This window comes from Carassius carassius, chromosome 12 (genome assembly GCF_963082965.1).
Source record: "Carassius carassius chromosome 12, fCarCar2.1, whole genome shotgun sequence".
Taxonomy (NCBI): Eukaryota; Metazoa; Chordata; class Actinopteri; order Cypriniformes; family Cyprinidae; genus Carassius; species Carassius carassius.
Genome location: NC_081766.1, coordinates 18,565,895 through 18,584,111, shown reverse-complemented (window position 1 = coordinate 18,584,111; position 18,217 = coordinate 18,565,895). Strand labels below are relative to the sequence as shown.

Here is an 18,217-nt window from a genome sequence, read left to right as displayed (position 1 = left end):
TGTTATTAGCATTTTAATAAGTGTAATTATTAACCATTAATGAATGGTTTATTACTCTTGACCGATAGGTGGCGCTGTTTCCAAATTGACTTGGCATGGTCAGTGTGACCATATATGTCAAAGCTTTGCTGAGATACAGCCTCAAATGTATTTTGGCACGGTGCCTATAATTTGTAATGGTGCTGTATGAAAACGGTTATGTCAATCAACACAAAATGCTTAACTTTTTGTCAGCACTGTCTGAAGATGATCTGACTCAATTTTGTTGAAAATCGGACCAACAGTTGAGGAGGAGTTGGAAAAAGTAGATTTTCAACATTAATCAAATGGCGGACAGGAAGTATGGCCAATTTTGGCAAAATTGGTATCAATGTTCTCGGCATCACAAAAAGAATATAGGGAGACCATTTTCATTTCAATAGTCTAATCTATTCAAAAGGTATTAGCATTTTTTTGATATTTCATTATAACTCTTGACTACAAGGTGGCGCTACCACCAAACTTTTTGAGTACCTTCAGGGTATGGAGCCGAAGATTTTTGTAATTATTTTCGTAACTATACGATGCTGCGTTCAAAAAATACAGCATTTTAAAACGTAATTCAAAATGGCCGACGCCTAAAATGGCTGACACAGGAAAATTGGATATCATTCGAATCGACATGACTGACTGAATCTAAAGAGCCCAGTGTGTGATTTTTGGCCAAACCATTCAGAAGTTATAAGCCAAAATATGCATTTTTCATATCTCCTGACCACTAGATGGCGCTGCATTGAAACACTGCAGGTAGTCTCAGGTCATGCTTGTTATAAAACACACCAAGTTTGGTCTCAATATGCCACACCGATGCCGAGATATAGCCTCACATGCATTTTTTTGTGTTTTTCATCAAATTTGTTCACGTGTCATTCGTGAACGGTTGGACGAATCAATTTGAATTCCATAACTTTTTGCTAACTTTGTCTGAAGATGATCTGAGCCAATTTTCATGAGAATAGGACTAACCGTCTAGGACGAGTTCGAAAAAGTAGGTTTTTCGAAAAATTTAAAATAGCGAAAAAACTAAACCTTGCGATTTTTGCATTTTGGGGTTAATTCGACTTGGCATGAGCCAAGGATTCAGAGGAAAAATTTCATTTTCTGGCTTACGGTTCAAAAGTTATTAGCATAAAAATATTGAAACTTTGGACAAGTGGTGGCGCTAGAGAGTTGGAGTTAAAGACTTCAAATTTCCTATAGTTATTGTTGGGACTGTCCTCTATCAGAATGTCAAACCATTACAACTTTCCCACAATCAGTTCTATGGGCTGCCATAGACTTGTGGCGGAAGAAAAAAATTACGTTAACGGATACAATAGGTGCCATGCACCTTCGGTGCTTGGCCCCTACCAATGCATTGGTAGTTTGCAAAATACACACTGATGTCTATGGAAGCAGCAAAAACTATCTATCTATTCAAATGTAATTTGCCGACGTTTTTTATTCATAAATCAGACATAGCAGAACAATAAAGTTTACTCTATTCTTCACCCAGTTCAACAACCACTTACATGTATTCATAATCATGTATCTCGGGAGAAACTGGGGAATGTTGTGCTGTAAGTACTGTAAGTTAAATCCGGCTGACAGGACTCTGAACTGCAGCGCTCATCTCGTTATAGATCAAGATAATTTATAAAGGTTTTTAAACGAAGAATCGGAATATCAGATAGTTGACATGCAAGTTGACATGCAAGTAAGCAAGTTTGTGAATATTTTTTTATAAAAAATGAAAAACGAAATAAAACAATGACACGTCGCCATGGAAACAAGGGGTCAGTTTAAATATTTGTAACTCACGCGTGAAAGGGTATATTTAAAAAAATATATGTTCTAAGTAAACAACAATAGCCCAAGTTTAGTAAACATTTTTTGAAACTATAAAAAATAATTCTGCATCTATTTTTAGGTGTGCCAGCTGCCACTGTGGCTAGGCCACTTGTCTGAAGTTCCATGAAGATTATGCACATGGCCTGGTGACGTAGGTATGCACGCGTTTCTCAATACAAAGTACGCAAATTTTGGACTTGCATCCTCGGTAGTCGTGATCTTCCGCGGACTGGAAGACGTCTGGTAATTCTGCAAACAGCAATGTACTTGATAACATCAGTCAGCTCGCCTTGGTTACTGCAATTTTCCTCACTGTACATTTACAATAAGATAAAATAGGATATAAAATACCACTGCCTCCTTTCGTTTTCATTTAAACAGAATAATAGCCGCAGAAATGTACTTAGTTCAGGGAAATGTGTATATATAAAGCATACATTACAATGAAACAAAATATTATATCAATTGCCTCTTTTTATTTTCAATTTAATATATAGATAAATTGAATAAAGACCAAAGTTTACCTTTTATATTTACCCAAACCTTATTATATTTTATGTTTAATCACTAAAGAGACATCAGAGCCAGCGGCACACATCAGAAGAACTAGCCGAGTTGAGGCTGCTCTCTTCAGTAAACATGAGCACGTCTCCGAAATCAGCGAAACACATTTTTAAATAGGCACTGTCTTTATAAATAAACCGCCGATTTGATCTGTGAAAAAGTAACACCTCGTGAGCAGGGACTTTCTGAGGGGCTTTTTTTTTTTTTTTACTTGGAACTTTATTAAGATCCAGGTTCCTGCGGTGGAAACACACAGAGTACCAGCCCAAAGTCCCTAGTTCCTGGGTAAAGTTCCAGCAGTGGAAAGTAGCTTATCTATTAAACTGCTGTATGCCACCTGCTGAGCCAGAAGATTTGAAACTGCAGATGTGAGTAATAGAGCTATCAAAACATAGACTATCAAAGTCAATTTAAGACAAATATTACAAACAGGATAATACACCAAAAAGTCCTTCATATTCCGCTAAAAACTTAACTAGTCACCAGAGATTTAATCAGTTCATTCAACAGCATGAATTTATTTCAGTGCTAGTATTTAAAAGCATTCAATGTACATAGATTTATATCTTCTGAAATTACTAAACTGATTCTGACCATATCAAATTACATCAAAATATCAGAAATAATCAAATATCAAACGGTATATGAAATGTGCCTGCCTACATAATATGTCAGTCATGTATATTTTTACTGTGTAGTATTACATTCCTATAAAGCCACATATATAGGACTACACACTTGCTATATATTGTTAAACTTCATAACTGAAGTATTCTAACAATATTCATCAAGCGTTAATATGCTCCACTTTTTCTTATTCAACTGTAAGCTTATCACATGGTGCCTCTTCATGCACTGGCTTCCTCTTGTTTATATGAAATCCAGTATAATTGTGTTTTAAGTGCATGGTAAAAGCAGCTTTTGCACACATCAGGGCCATACTCAGGGCGGTTAACTACAATACACTACCCAAGCAACTCTACAGGAAGCGATGAACTTTCACTTTAGCCAGGACATTTGTAGAGCCTTCATCTATAGTTCTTCATCATTATAATCTCTGAAAGATAAAAAAAAGAGGTTTAAATATGCTACATGCATAGAAATATATTTACATATATTTTATATAAATATATATTAGATACATATATTTATATATAGATAGATACAGAGATATAGATATAGTGTAGGGTGTGGGCGGCATAAAGTAAAATGGGATAGACCGAAATTGCAACCAAGACATCTTAACAGAAACTGTTACTTTAACAGATCCGATAATAATAAATGTACATGATATGATCCAGGTTTTAATGTAAACACAGTCTGATTATGATGTCCTTCTGGAGAGCTTGCTTTTACAATGAATGAGACACTTACTGAGCAAAACCAGTAGGCTGACTTATAACCAACAAAAGCACACAAAAAGTCCATGCACAGGAAGAATCCACAAATATACAAACATTGTGCAGGATGTGTAATGCAAAAATAAACCAAAGCATTCATAAATGCATATGTAGATTTGGCTTAATGTGAATTTTATTTCTTAGTCAAGAATTTTCTATTTTGAAAGTCCCTATTTATAAGCATAGAATTTAACCTAAAGACGTGAAATTGAAATAAGTGTAATGCTGTTATATATTACAGAAGTATAGATTCTGGTCAGCAGTATCTATTTATGAATAACATGTTTGGAAAAATATATATTATTTCTTCTTCTTCTTCTTCTTAGGGCTATACCATTACTTTCCAACTGGAACATTTTGATTTGAAATAGGAAGAGAATTAGGATCTGTGGACCCCCAATTCTCATGCCGACCAACACATTGCTGTTTTGTGAGGCAGTCATGTGACCATTAGAGATCCATTACACATGAACAATATCTCACTGTGCTTCCATCAGCTTGTCATGCATGTGCTCTCTGTTACTTAGCACAGAGGAAGTAGTGTGTGAATATGAAGGTAATTTAATGCCAAAAAGATTTGCATACGCAGGGTAAGAGTTGTGTAAGTGAACATTAAACTGTATGCGCAAATTAAATTTGCATGCGCAAGAGAAGCTTTGTAAAGGTGTAAATTGTGTTTCAAGGGTAAGAAAAAATTATTTGCAGCATTTTACTGTTACTCATAAGTGTAATTCAAGTTTTGTGAAACTGCAACTCCATGCTAAAGCAAAATAAATATTATCTGCATTCTTCTGACTTCCATTTTTCCGCACTTACGTTGTGTGATGAGTCAGCAGCCTCCCCCCTAATTATCATCGGCACCCCGTCCTAAATCTCTGCCCTTCACCAGGCACCCGACAGGAGTGGGTGTGTGAGAGAGGAGGGGCACTGGATGAGCCAGGGCTGGCGGCGTGTGATGGGGCACACCTGATGTAAATGGACCCTCATCACCGCCGCTGTTGAAAAGCCCGCCTCTCCTCGGGAGAACAGTCTTTTTTCCGTGCATGCACACTCGTGTCCTCGTGGGTCCAGGAAGGGTGCATTGAGGGATTCCCGCGCCACCAGAGACGTGAGCTGCCGGACCCGTGGTCCGGACGAGAACCGCACCCGTTTACACAGCCATCAAGCCAGGATGCCGGGCCGTCCATCCCCGTCAATGCAGTCAGTGAGAGGGATGAAGCCGCTAGAAGAAGCTGCCACCCCTCGCACCCCGGACCGGAGAGGGGAGTGCGTGCGGCCGCCGGACTCAGCCCCTTACCTCGACCCTTCCTCCATGAAGACTGCCCGACCCACACGAACCTCGCAGCATGACACCAGATCCCCTGTTTGTTTTGGGAACTCTTCCCCTTTGGACACTTATTTCCCTGTTTAGTTTTATTCTGTTAATAAAGCCTCTCAGAGTCCTGACGCCACACCCACTGTGTCTGTCGTTTGGTCCTCTTGCCACAGTTGTTTTCACTTAAAGACAGTCAGGAGAACTGGAAGCCTGTGAAGAGTAATTTGCAAGCGAAAACAACAGTTTAAAGAACTGCAAAGTGAATCGACTGCATAGAACCAATCTGTATGTGTAAAAAAAAAAAAAAAAACTGTTGCAAATGTCTAAATGACTTATTGTGCACGTGGGGCAAAAAGTTCCCAAAATAAACCAATATTTACAGCTCCGTCTTTCTTTTCTCTGAGCTTACAATTTTGGCACTATTCTCTCACTGACTGAGTTTTGCAAGCATGAGGGGGAGGGCGGGTCCACCACCTTCTTGTAGCCAATCACATGAGGCTCTTACTGACTCTCCATTTACTCCTATCTGATTGGTACAATAAACATAATATGCCAAAACATTAATTTTCAATTATTTCTGGATCGTTCTGGTTACATATATAATTAAAAAAAAATTTACTTTAAAATGTTGTCATTTAAGGGGATTTGACTAAATATTACTAAAATATTTATTATCTCTAAATTATTGGGACTTTATTCACCATTTATCTGTACACCATCTGTAATACCATTTTGTTTAGCTGTATAAATATATAAACATGGCTGTGTGTTCCCTAGTGGCTGGGGACATTGGATTCCCACATTATTAGTTACTTTAATTTGGATATATATTTAGACATCATTAAAGACATATTTAACCAAAGTTGTTTTATTTTTTTATATTTGAAGTGTAAGTTTTTGCGTTAGTCAACACCAACTCACAATTAAGTATGAACACATGGGAGTCTAGTCTAATGGTACACAACTTAAAGTATCATGTTTTAATTAATTTATTGTATATTTATTTTTAATGTAGACTATGTGTACATTAAAAAATACCAATCTGGCAGAGAGAATGATCCGGAACAAATTGAAGATTAATGTTTTGGCAGATTATGTGTTTATTGAACCAACTGGATAAGAGTAAATGGAGAGTCAGCGAGAACCTCATGTGATTGGCTACAAGAAGGTGGTGGACCCGCCCTCCCCCTCATACTTGCAAAACTCAGTTAGTGAGAGAATAGTGCCAAAATTGTAAGCTCAGAGAAGAGAAAGACGGACCTGTAAATATTGGTTTATTTCGGGAACTTTTTGCCCCACATGTACAACAAGTCATTTAAAAATTAGCAAAAAAAATTTTTTTTACACATACAGACTGATTCTATGCAGTAAATTCGTTTTGCAGTTCTTTAAACTGTTGTTTTCGCTTGCAAATCACTCTTCCCAGGCTTGCAGTGCTTTTGACCATATTTTAGTGAAAACAACGTGCCAAAAGTGTAAGCTTTCACAAAACTTGAATTACACTTATGAGTAACAGTAAAATGCTGCAAATTATTTTTTCTTACGCTTGAAACGTGATTTACACCTTTACAAAGCTTATCTTGCGCATGCAAATTTAATTTACACTTACAGTTTTATGTACACTACCACAACTCTTACCCTGCTTATGCATATCTTTTTGGCATTAAATTACCTTCATATATGCATCCTGTGTGTGTGTGTGTGTGTGTGTGTGTGTGTGTGTGTGTGTGTGTGTGTGTGTGTGTGTGTGTGTGTGTGCGTGTGTGTGCGTGTGTGCGTGCGTGCATGTGTGAGAGAGAGAGAGAGAAAGAGAGAGAGAGGTGGGGGAGATAAATAAAGACATAGGTAAGAGCAATGGAAAAATGTGTGATGGTATAAATATGTATGTGAGGCAAAAAAAAAAGACACCATTGCTGAAGAGAAAGCGGTCTCAACATTACTAATTTGCGTAGTAATACAGAGGAGATCTTTCAAATACTATCAGTGAAGATACTTATAATTGCCTAATCTGTTGACTGATATCAGTTTTACTGGTTAGTACTGATTCAGCTCATTTACATCCTGACTTCAGTCTGATTTACTGGCAGTTCATGACCATGCTTGAAGATGATTGCATCAAACTTGACCTAGTTGGGTATTCTTTTATATAAAATGTAGGAAGTGGTAAATGACGTTTACTCTTTGTTTGAAGGGTTTTTGTCTATTGTGGTGTAAATACAAGCTCATGGCTTGTATGAGTCAGTTATATGAATCAAATATGAAGTGAATGACATCATCATCATCATCATCATCTCAAACAAACGTAGGGAAAATGCTAATCTGTGCTAAACGGAAGAAGAGTGCTTGAGTAAAGTCTATAATTCAGCACTGCAAGTTACATGATAAAGCATTTAGTTCACCCAAAAAAAATACATTTGCTAAAAATGCCATTTATATCAGAACAGATTCAGAGAAATGTAACATTTCATCAGTTGCTCACCAATGGATCCTATGCAGTAAATGGGTGCCATCAGAATGAGACTCCAAACAGCTGATAAAAGCATCACAATAATCCACACGACTCCAGTCCATCAATTAATGTCTTGTGAAGTGAAAAGTTGCATGTTTGTATTTAACAGATCGATCATTAGGATCAGTTATACTTTATTTGGAGTCCACTTTAGACATTCTACTCACTATGAGTAACTTTGTAACTACATGTCAGTTAATTCTCATTAATTTGCAACTACATATCTACTAACTCTCAGAGTAGACTGTTAGGCTAGGGGTAGGTTTAGGGTTAGTGTAAATTGACAAAGAAAGTATTAGATGATATTAAGCAGACATGTAGTTGCAAAGTTACTTACTGTTAGTAGAATGTCTTAAGTGGACTATCGAAATAAAGTGTTACCTTAGGATCCTTTTAACTTCAAACTGCTGCTTCTGGCTAAAATATAAGTCCTCTGTCCATAATATTGCATTCTCCAGTCATCTCATCTGATTCAGTCAATCATTTAAAATCACAAGATGTTAATCGATTATTGGATTATAATGGATTACTGTAATGCTTTTATCCATTGTTCAGGCCTGAGGGTGAGTTAATTTTTAGCACATTTTCATGTTGTGGTGAATTATTCCTTTAAAACTATTCCTTTCTGTTTTTAACAGAAGTGTAGTATATAAACAGTAGTAGTGCCAAAGTAATACTTTAGCTTACATCAGTAGAGTCTTTTAGTTGCACTGCATCATCACGGCCTAAATTAGTCTGCTCAAAGTCTCATTTTATAATGAATAATATGCAGGCAGAGGCGGTCCCTTGAGAGCTCTAGAAATAGACAAAGCCATAGACAATGCTGCAGCCAGCCCTAGATCAAGGAAGTGGGTTACTCTATTACTCTAACCTTTGCAGCACTCTATTGTATAGTGATGCTGATACTGCTAAGAGAACTTGGCCTATTTCCATTAAGCCACTGGACACTAAGCAGGAGCTTTTGTATGGTTATTGGTCAGAATAATGGTCACATGGAGATTAATAATTTTGGAAGCGCAAGCAGTTTTGTATTTGGAAAATATTTGTTGCAACACAGACAATGAGACACTTAGTCAGTTAATGTGAAGAGCCTAATCTAACTCCTCCTTTACAAGAGGAGCCAAAGCCATACATAATCCATCACATTATGTTCAAATGAGGGCACTCCTCTTAAATAAACTAAGAAAAGAATACAATCTCCTGAAAATGTACCTATGGCAGATTAAAAATGGATCCTGCAGTGAGGGGCTTTACTGGAAGGCTGCCCTGACCACCCTGTCGCTCAGGGGCTGGGTGGGTCTGAAATTGTCCCCCAGCATCCCATCGTTGCCTTCTAGAAGCTCTGCTCCTTTAATATGGGACCTGAGACGACGAAATTCCTCAATCTGGGGCAGAGAAAAGTGTTGAATGTTAGCTGAAAGAAGGCCAGCATTCACCTGTGTACTGTCTGACCTCATGTTTCTATACAGCAGCGGGTGGGCTAGATGTGAGATCAAATTTACTCTTTCCACAGAGAGCATTGATGGCTGAATTCAGAAAATGTACTAACTACAAATAATTTATTACATTTATTACATTTATTTTGCATTACTGTGTATTTATTACAATATTTTTGTCTATTTTTGGAACAATATGAATTAAACTCAAGTAAATGAATAAATTAATCATTAATAATGAATTGTATAACTAGTATATTCAACCTTGTTTACTAGATACATACAGTAGACTCACATTAATATGGCAGTGTATAGGTACTACCTCAACCTCAACTGCTTGATTGACTTACCATAGAAAAATGTTCATTGTTACCTAACACAGTATATCAAAAAGTTGTATAGGACATGCTACTTTACTTGCAAATATACAGTATAGCTACTCCATATAAATTTATACAAACATTTCCTTAATGTTTCCATAAAAATAAATTTCCTTGCAAAATGTAACTATATTATCACCTAGCTCTTATGTCCAACATTATTCGCATTATTCAACATTATACAGTATAGACTAAAAATGTAAAAGCGATATATAGCAAATCTCAACTGCTTGATTGCTTGTATTGTTGCAAAATGTAAACTATATTTTTGACAAGCCTTAATTTACTAAATGTGACTATAAGACAAAAATTTATTAAGATATTATAAACATTAACATTTTGACTTTCTGTGAAGCTGCTTTGAAACTATGTGTTGTGTGAAAAGTGATATATAAATAGATTTGACTTGACTTAACAAACAGGGCAGAAAACTGGTGGTAACTCCATTCTTTTACTTACTCGTAGGTGAGTGTTGAATTTGGACCCTAGATGTTAGCTTTTTTGGAAACACGATGAAACAAGAGTATTTTCTTGTCTACTGTATAGTCATAACATAAGCCGGGTCATATACACTGTACAAGTATGAAATAGGGACAACATATCAGTGTTGAATTTCGACTTAATCCAAAAAGGAAACAATTTATATCAAAATTCTTATTACAGACATCAAACACAGACAAGACCCTGACCTGCTTTCATGTTTGACCTCATAATCAATATATGACTGGCCTTTACTTGAAAGTACCCCTGCTCTGCAAGTCATTGAGATCAAAGATAAAGCAGTTACAGACAAACAGTATATATTGTTATTTAACTTATGATAACGTATATCACTGTGGTAAACCCCAGTCTGTTCAAGTCACGTCAAGTTGGTTTGTTTATTTTTATGTATTCATATATTTATTAGTGTTTTAAGAGATGACAAGCAATCAATAAACAACCTGTAGACTTGTTTAAGGTATTTAACTGAAAAAAATATTTGGCAAAAAAAAAAAAAGGCAAACTACTATTTCTCATGGAAAATGGGTTTTACTTCACTATGCCAAAAATTACATAGAAAAACAAAAAGCTCAAAGTAAATGAAGTACACATTGACTATAATATAATATAATCAGTTATTAATATTTCTAATATTATTAATATTTTGACATTGGCTCTCCCTTGTATTTGTTTGTGCATTCCTCAGTAAGCACGTTTCTATGCATTATCACAGATAAGAGGACTGAAAGGCAGAGTATATACAAAAGTTTTACACTATACCGCTGCTGTGTTTGGATGCTGTTTGAATAAAGGGCAAAAATAGCAATTTTAGGTAAGGCACTTTTTGCCACTACTATATATGACTATACTATATTACACACATACTTGAGTAATAATAATATTTAACAATAGTTGTTGATGTGTTACCTGCATCTGAGAGATGGTAAGGGGGTAACGGTAAAGAATCCAGGTGACGTTCTCACTGCAGGGCGGAGTGGTTAAAGAGCCCTCATACACCCAGTAATCTCTTAACAGAGGATCTGAGGAGGTAGACAAACCAACTGGTAACCTTAACCTTTAACTAGCATATACCAAGATATAGTTGTTAGCAAAGATAGAATATAAAAACCAATATCAGTTCATTAGATTATGAATTCAAAATAAATGATTTACCAGGCAGTAATGTGTTGGGGTTAAAACATGGAATTATTTTTGTCTTTCCCTGTACACATAAAAAAAGAAATTTTAGGTCAAGAAGCGTATGAGTCATATTTTTGGCTATAGTCTGTAGTGGGCCAGCTCTTCTACTTACCTTATACTGCAAGTCCTGCAGGACATCTGTGATGGCCTTCAGCCCAAGATGTTCCTTCCCAATCTGCATAGAACAAATAAGAGAAAAATCAGCCTTTCTCTTGAAAGGTTTTCCATATTTACACCACTGATACAATGTTTATTTTCATAACCCTATTGGGTACTTTGTATCTGTCATGACCTTCAATATGTGGGCAAGTCAGATGTGATACCTGCACAAATAGGGCGATGATGAGAATGCCCCTTTTCTTGCCCATGGCCTCCTCCACGCTGTTGAATAATGTAGCGTTCCAGTGGATTAGATGAAGCTGTGAGAGATATTTATTACTAACTAAGCGATCTGCAATAAACTGAACTCTGAAATTAACATATACAAAGTATGCCAAATCATAAAGTTGATGATACTTTTATGCCAATTCCGTGTTCGGGATGGATGGTTTGACTCGCAATTGTGCCAACGACTTGAGGAAACGTGATATGGTAAGAGGTTGACAAACATGGTAACATGTTGAGAACGGGTCCTTATCTTTCTCCTTGTGTACAGAAGACCAGGAGCAGGGAGCAGGTGTCAGAAACAGGTGACATAAATCTCTCACTTGAGCATGTGGTATTGCTGTTTTTGACATGGATTGATGTCCCAGTTTATGGTTTTGTAGCTAAAAAGGATTCCTTCCTTATGAATAAAACAGATATAGCTTCTGACGTGCTGGTGTTACCTGCATGGCTTGTGCATTGTGAATATTGTGAGCTGTTAATATTGGCCCCAAAATAAATATGTGCGATGTGAAGCAGGCTTGTTTTAGTCTGTCCCTCAAACATCAGAAAGGATGAGTAAAGTGAGAGGATCAACAAAAATGCTGATACGGACAGATCTGGCGCAGTGACACTGACCTCCATAGGAAAAGCCTTGAAGTTGACAGTGTGTTCAGATCCTCTCTGGTTTTCTCTCCCCCAGTGGAAACGCACCTCGCTCAGTTCATACTCATGGTCACTAGGAAGCGGGCCCCCAGTCACAACTGAGACAAAGGTCACAGGAAAGAGAACAGGATGAAATGACATAAAGCAAGCTTAATGTGCATAAATAGTATATATATAGGTTTCTCACAGAGAGCAGATTTATGTCATTTAACCTCGCTGTGACCAAGAAAAGCAAAACATCTTGTGATGCCACTTTTGTGATCTTTGTTAAAGAGATAGTTTAGCCAAAAATTAAAATTTATTATTTTTTATTAATTTTTTATTATCACCCTCATGTTCCAAATAGAAGGTAACCACTAAACCGATAAATCCAAGTCAGATATAATGCCTGATAGTTGCCGTTTTCCAGTATTTGTAAAAACTACTATAATAAGATTACATTATCAAGAAGTTGCTAACATATAAATCTGATATTTTTTACATGAAAAAAAAAATTATGTAACTCATTACCTGTCAAACTTAAAAATCACCAAAAAAAAAGACCATAAAACTAGTCCATCTGGCCAGTGTTTTTATTATAATTGAGATACATTTTTATGTTCTAAATGGACTAATTTTGTGGTTTTGTCATTGTAACAACATTTGTAGTCACGGGAAGAAGCAGAGGGGAACCGGCAAACATTCAAATAAAACCTTAAGAACAAAATAAACATGAAACAGCGCGACAGCCCCTCGCGGATGAATGTCACGCACAAACTGAACCAAAACACAAAATAAAATCCAGGCCTGGTCCTCTCTCGTCCTTCACTGTCGTTACTCCTCCTTTTATCCTTCTGGAGCTCCTCCGTGGGACTCGAGTGTCGCAAATGATATGGTGTGAACAAATATTTAAAGGTCCCATTCTTCGTGATCCCATGTTTTAAACTTTAGTTAGTGTGTAATGTTGTTGTTAGAGTATAAATAATATCTGTAAAATTCTAAAGCTCAAAGTTCAATGCCAAGCGAGATATTTTATTTAACAGAATTCACCTACAACGAATGACCCGTTTAGACTACATCCCTCTAGTTCCTGCAGCAATGACGTCACTAAAACAGTTTTTTGACTAACCTCCGCCCACATGAATTCACAAAAAAGGGGCGTGGCCTTGTTGCGCTCGCATGGAGAAGAGGAAGAGTTGCGTTTGTGTTTGTCGCCATGTCATCGAAACGCTGTTATTTTCATCTCGGAGTCCAATCATCTTTGTTTGGCCTTCCCAGGGACGCTGTACTTAGAGATCAATGGTTACAATTTATGTTTAACTCGGTTCCCGAAAATTATAATCCACATGTAAAACTATGTGCAGCACATTTTGCTGAGGACATCTTCCTCAATCTCAATCAGTTTAATGCCGGATTCGCACAAAGATTATTCTTGAAAGATGGAGCAGTTCCCTCTTTGTCTGGAGAAGGTGTTGTTTATGGACCACAACCGGTAGGTGTATTTTATTATTTAAGTTGGTGCATTTAACAGTTTCTGTAACTTATTACACAAAGGGCAACACTGTTTAGCTTTGTTAACTAGATGTTAGGGCTGTGCAAAAAAATCGAATGCGATTTTCATGCGCATCTCGTCAGTAAAAACGCTCCTGTGATTAGAAGTACATCTCTAGAACGTGGGTTCAGATCAGGATTGCCAGTTTTTCCAAAAAAATCCTGCCCACTTGCTTCTCAAAACTAGCCAAATCGCGTTTCCAGGAGGGCCGCGTGCGCTCAGCTGCTGTCGAATCACAACACACGAACCACTGGCCCAATCAAAACTCGTCACGTATTTCTGAAGGAGGGGCTTTATAGAACAAGGAAGTCATCAGCTCGTTTTTATGACAGTGAAAACAGCAGTATACAGATAGGTGAATTGTGTGAAAAATACGGTGTTTTTTTACACGCAAAACATGAACACATGTTATATTGCACACTGTAAACACAATCAAAGCTTCAAAAAGGCATGAAAAACGGGTCCTTTAAGATGTTTTACACTCTGAAAAATGTTGAGAACCACTCGCTCCTGGAGAGGAGGCCAAAAGTCTGTGCTCTGTCTGTAAGTCAACAGCTGGGTTGTAGTTAGCCTTCATCTAGTCTCGCGTAACCAGACCTTAACACTGAAAGTCTGGAATTCATTGCGCCTTTCATTGGCCAAGGCCCACCCATGAGGCCACTTTACCGACATTTTAAATAACCAATCACAGTTCGTTTCATTTATCGTCACGTTTTGAGGCATAGAAATGTCGCTGCAATAACAGACCAGTGTGTAAAACTCGTATTTTAAAGATTCTATGCTGCGAAGTTTAAATATTTGACATACTTTTGAAAATCCAGCGTTTAGCTGATCCAGCTTTCTTCTTTTGTAAGGAGGTTTGGTGCCACTGCATCTTTGTTTCCAGGTGGAACGTTAAAGAACGCGACACACATGTCTCCCAGAAATCCTGTAGAAGTCAACCATTCTGATGACGACTTTGACACTCCTGAAGTGTTTCCACTTTTGTGTCCCAAATGCATCACACGTTTAGCCAACAGTCTGTGGGCATGTCATCTGAGGCTGAGACTAGCCCTGGGTTGTTTTATTGTAGGGAAGGGGAGGGTGTGTAAAGTTTCAGCTGTCTGTGAGATTGACACAGCCACTAACCCAACAGCTGTAATACTAAAACTACCCAGCACTGGAAAAAACACACCCAACATATGACCCAACTGGCTCACTCAACCCAGCAGTTGGGTAGAAAAAATAGCCCAGCATTTTTAGATTGTAGCAATCATCCACTGATAACATTAACTCACTGTCCAATGGTGGAATGCAATTATTGAATTTAGGCTAAGGACACTGGCAAGATTCTTAGGGAGTTCTTTTATTATTTTATGTTACTTTTAGTTGTTTCTGTCCTTTTTGGAACTTAAAAATTGTAGTCAACTGTAACTAAAATAAATGTATTTTATGGTTCAAATGAGAAAATATTGGCAAAGATTTTGAATGACATGTTGGTAAACAAGGCAGGAAGAAAAAAAAATGGCTGAATTTTCATTTTTAGTGAACTATTTCTTTACATTCAAACATGGAGAGAGCATGTTATACCTGATTTGGACTTGAGCATGATCCTCACAGTGTGACCGTCATTAATGACTTCACAGTCCCTGCAAACAACATAGTTGGGGTTAAGCCCCACCTCCAGGAGCCGCGGGTCATAGCAGGCCTCCCTAGAGTTAAGGTTTATGGGGGACTGGTACTCTCCATTTGCCTCAGGAAACAGAAGACCCCATTCAACACCTGGATTTATTCAAAAAAGACAAAAATAGATTCAGTCAACCTTATAATGATGATAACATTTGATTCTAATGCGGTTATCAAAGCATACTTGTCTTGCTTTTGAGTGGATAACACTGTCCTTGTTCATGACCCACTGATCAACCTTGAAACTTTTGCACAAGTCAAACTTTTGCACCATGATACTTTGTGTCAGTGTGTTGTGCATAGACATAAAATATTTGGCCCTGCCACAGAAAATAAACTTTTTTTCAATGTTGAAAATAAAGTCTGTAGAATTCCATTGTCTCAAAGTCATTACTGAGGGGTCCAACAGGAATAGCAGACACGGGGGGATAGAGGATGTACTAATTTTTTTCCCTCTACTGCTTTTCATCTCACCCTGTCTATTAATCACTCCTCTCTCTCTCTCTCTCTCTCTCTCTCTCTCTCTCTTTTTTTACTAATCACTATGCATATATTTTATCTTAAATCTCACTAGTAAAGAAAACATTATATTATAGATGAATGCTGTTAGACATAAATGACTGAACAATCTTGGTTTAAATACAATTTTAAATGACTTTTTCCCTCTGCTTTTTTCCACATAATAAACATGCATTATTCAATTATGCTTCAAATATTTATTTTTATTTATGCATTCATTTAATAAACACACTTTACAAGGTAAAAAAATAGAGTGCTGGTTAAAAAAAGGGTTATGAAGTGGTCATTATTGACAACAAACAGCACAGCTAATTCTTTCTGTGTATTTAAAGAATCGGATGTTGTTTTTATAGTAAAACTGATCATGGGTGTGACAGAAAAGTTTCATGTTTCACAAAGAGTAGAATTAGCCAGTGATTCTCTCATCGAGTCCTTACCTTCTTCATAGCCCCAGTTCAGCTCATCTTTGCCAAGGTAGTTATCGGTCTCCTCAATAACATTATCTGCCATGGCCACTGAATTACAGCTTTCAGAACAACTTATGTCCTTGCAAATGGAAAAAAAAATGTTTTTTCTGACCCTGTTTTCAGGGTGAAGTCTTCCTCGTTGTTTGCTCACTTCTCACCCATAAAACATGAAGAAAGTAGTCTATAACAACGCAAGTGGAGGTGACTGAACTCAGTAGCTTCAAAGACACAAATGTCCACTCTGAGACTGCAGCAACACAAACCAGTCGTCATTCCATTGAAGATGATGAGGATTATTCTTCTGTTCTCTTTTAGGAAAGTTGTCCTTTCTGTACCAACCCAAAGTAAGTTCACAAACTCACTCTATTAGCTACTATAGCCCACACGGTTCCCCCACAACCCATCTGACTGGCTGCGTGCAGTGACTCTTAAGCCTCTGATGTAGCACCATAGAAACAGCTCAGCAGACTGGCCTGGTTTACAGTCAGGACACGGGGAAGCACAGTGCACACTGGCAGGAATGCAGGAGCGATGTTGCTCTTGGAGAGTTCCTCCCACAAAGAAGGAAATGGGTGTGGTTAAAAAAACACCTACAAGGGGGAGGGTGAAGAAGGAGAGACTGAAGAAAGGGAAGGTCTGTTATCATTATTGCTTTTCACATTACTGATGGTGTTTTTAAGGTAAGGATGAGAGGAGCCCATACGGTGTTTTCCCCTGGCTGATGGCTATTATTCCAGCATGTTATTTCCTGTTCACTGGTGAATCAAACAGCTCTAACAACTTTTAATCAGAAGTGTGCAGGAGACCTTGTTGTTTGTCAGCACAGTCAAATCTTATCTCGGTTTAACAATATTTAACATTATTTTATCAGCTGGACAACAGTAGCTTATGCTATCAATAACAGTTTGATCTTCCATTAGATGAATGTATGAAAGTCTCTGAATGCACTAATTGACCCAGATAAAAAACATGTAACAATTGAAGGATGTGAACACTATGGCACGTTGCCTTGAATTATATACTAAGCAACTACTTTGACCCTAATTTTCTCAAATTAAAAGCAGCACATTACTCAAAAGTGCAATCTCTACCTAATTAATTATAAGTAGGTCGTTTTACTCCCCAAAGCTCAGGGACTAGAACAGGGTTGTCATGTGATCTCAGCATCCTAAATATTAAATCTAGATTTTATCAGATATTTTGGGAACTCTGAATTAGCAAGCATCAAAACAAGCATTTTTACCAGGAAGGTGTGTCTTGTATAGTGTTTGAGGAATTTGAATACTTTAAGTAATTATTTCACTCTTTTAGAGCAGGTTCATAAGATTGCAGCACTGTCCTCTAGTGGACATTACAAGATATGACAATATCCTCAGAGACGAATGCACGTGGTTTGGTACAAAAAGCTATGATTAATAGAACAATGTGTTCATTTCGGACTCACCTTTGATCTTGCTTATGATGACCATCAGGCCTGACCTGATTTGCTAGAAATATTGAATCTGTGAGTTGTTAACTGCTGCAACCTATCCAGGTTATATAAATGAATAGGTCCATTGAATAGAACTGGATTTTAACTCCAAACTGTTGCTTCCAGCTAAAATAAATATAGTCCTCTATCCATAATATTGCTTTCTCCAGTGAAAAGGTTATTTCGTCTGACTCAGAGGAGAGAAATATGCACAGATCAAGCACCATTTACAAGCAAAAACAGTATAAAACGTTTCTAACAAATATTTCAGTGGATTTTGATATGAGATTAGAACATAGGATGGATCATTTGTTGGCCAGAAGCAATGGTTTAAATTTAAATCTAATTAATGATGGATTTTTAACTTACAAACACAGTGCTT

The 18,217-nt window shown here is 37.3% G+C and overlaps 2 protein-coding genes across 2 annotated transcripts in view; both read right to left on the bottom strand.

The window, feature by feature from the left end:
• The window catches only part of LOC132155024 (serine/threonine-protein kinase N2-like), a 328,421-nt gene that overhangs the window by 253,898 nt on the left and 56,306 nt on the right, over window positions 1-18,217 (bottom strand). The window lies entirely within an intron of this gene.
• Window positions 3,236-16,845, bottom strand: LOC132154226 (carbonic anhydrase-related protein-like). The gene is made up of 9 exons (XM_059562806.1): window positions 16,335-16,845; window positions 15,283-15,474; window positions 12,156-12,280; window positions 11,477-11,572; window positions 11,266-11,328; window positions 11,127-11,175; window positions 10,881-10,993; window positions 8,870-9,042; window positions 3,236-3,490 (listed from the first exon to the last, which is right to left on the bottom strand). The coding sequence occupies exons 1-8, from the start codon at window positions 16,405-16,407 to the stop codon at window positions 8,908-8,910; spliced, it is 846 nt and encodes a 281-aa protein (XP_059418789.1). The 5' UTR covers window positions 16,408-16,845; the 3' UTR covers window positions 3,236-3,490; window positions 8,870-8,907.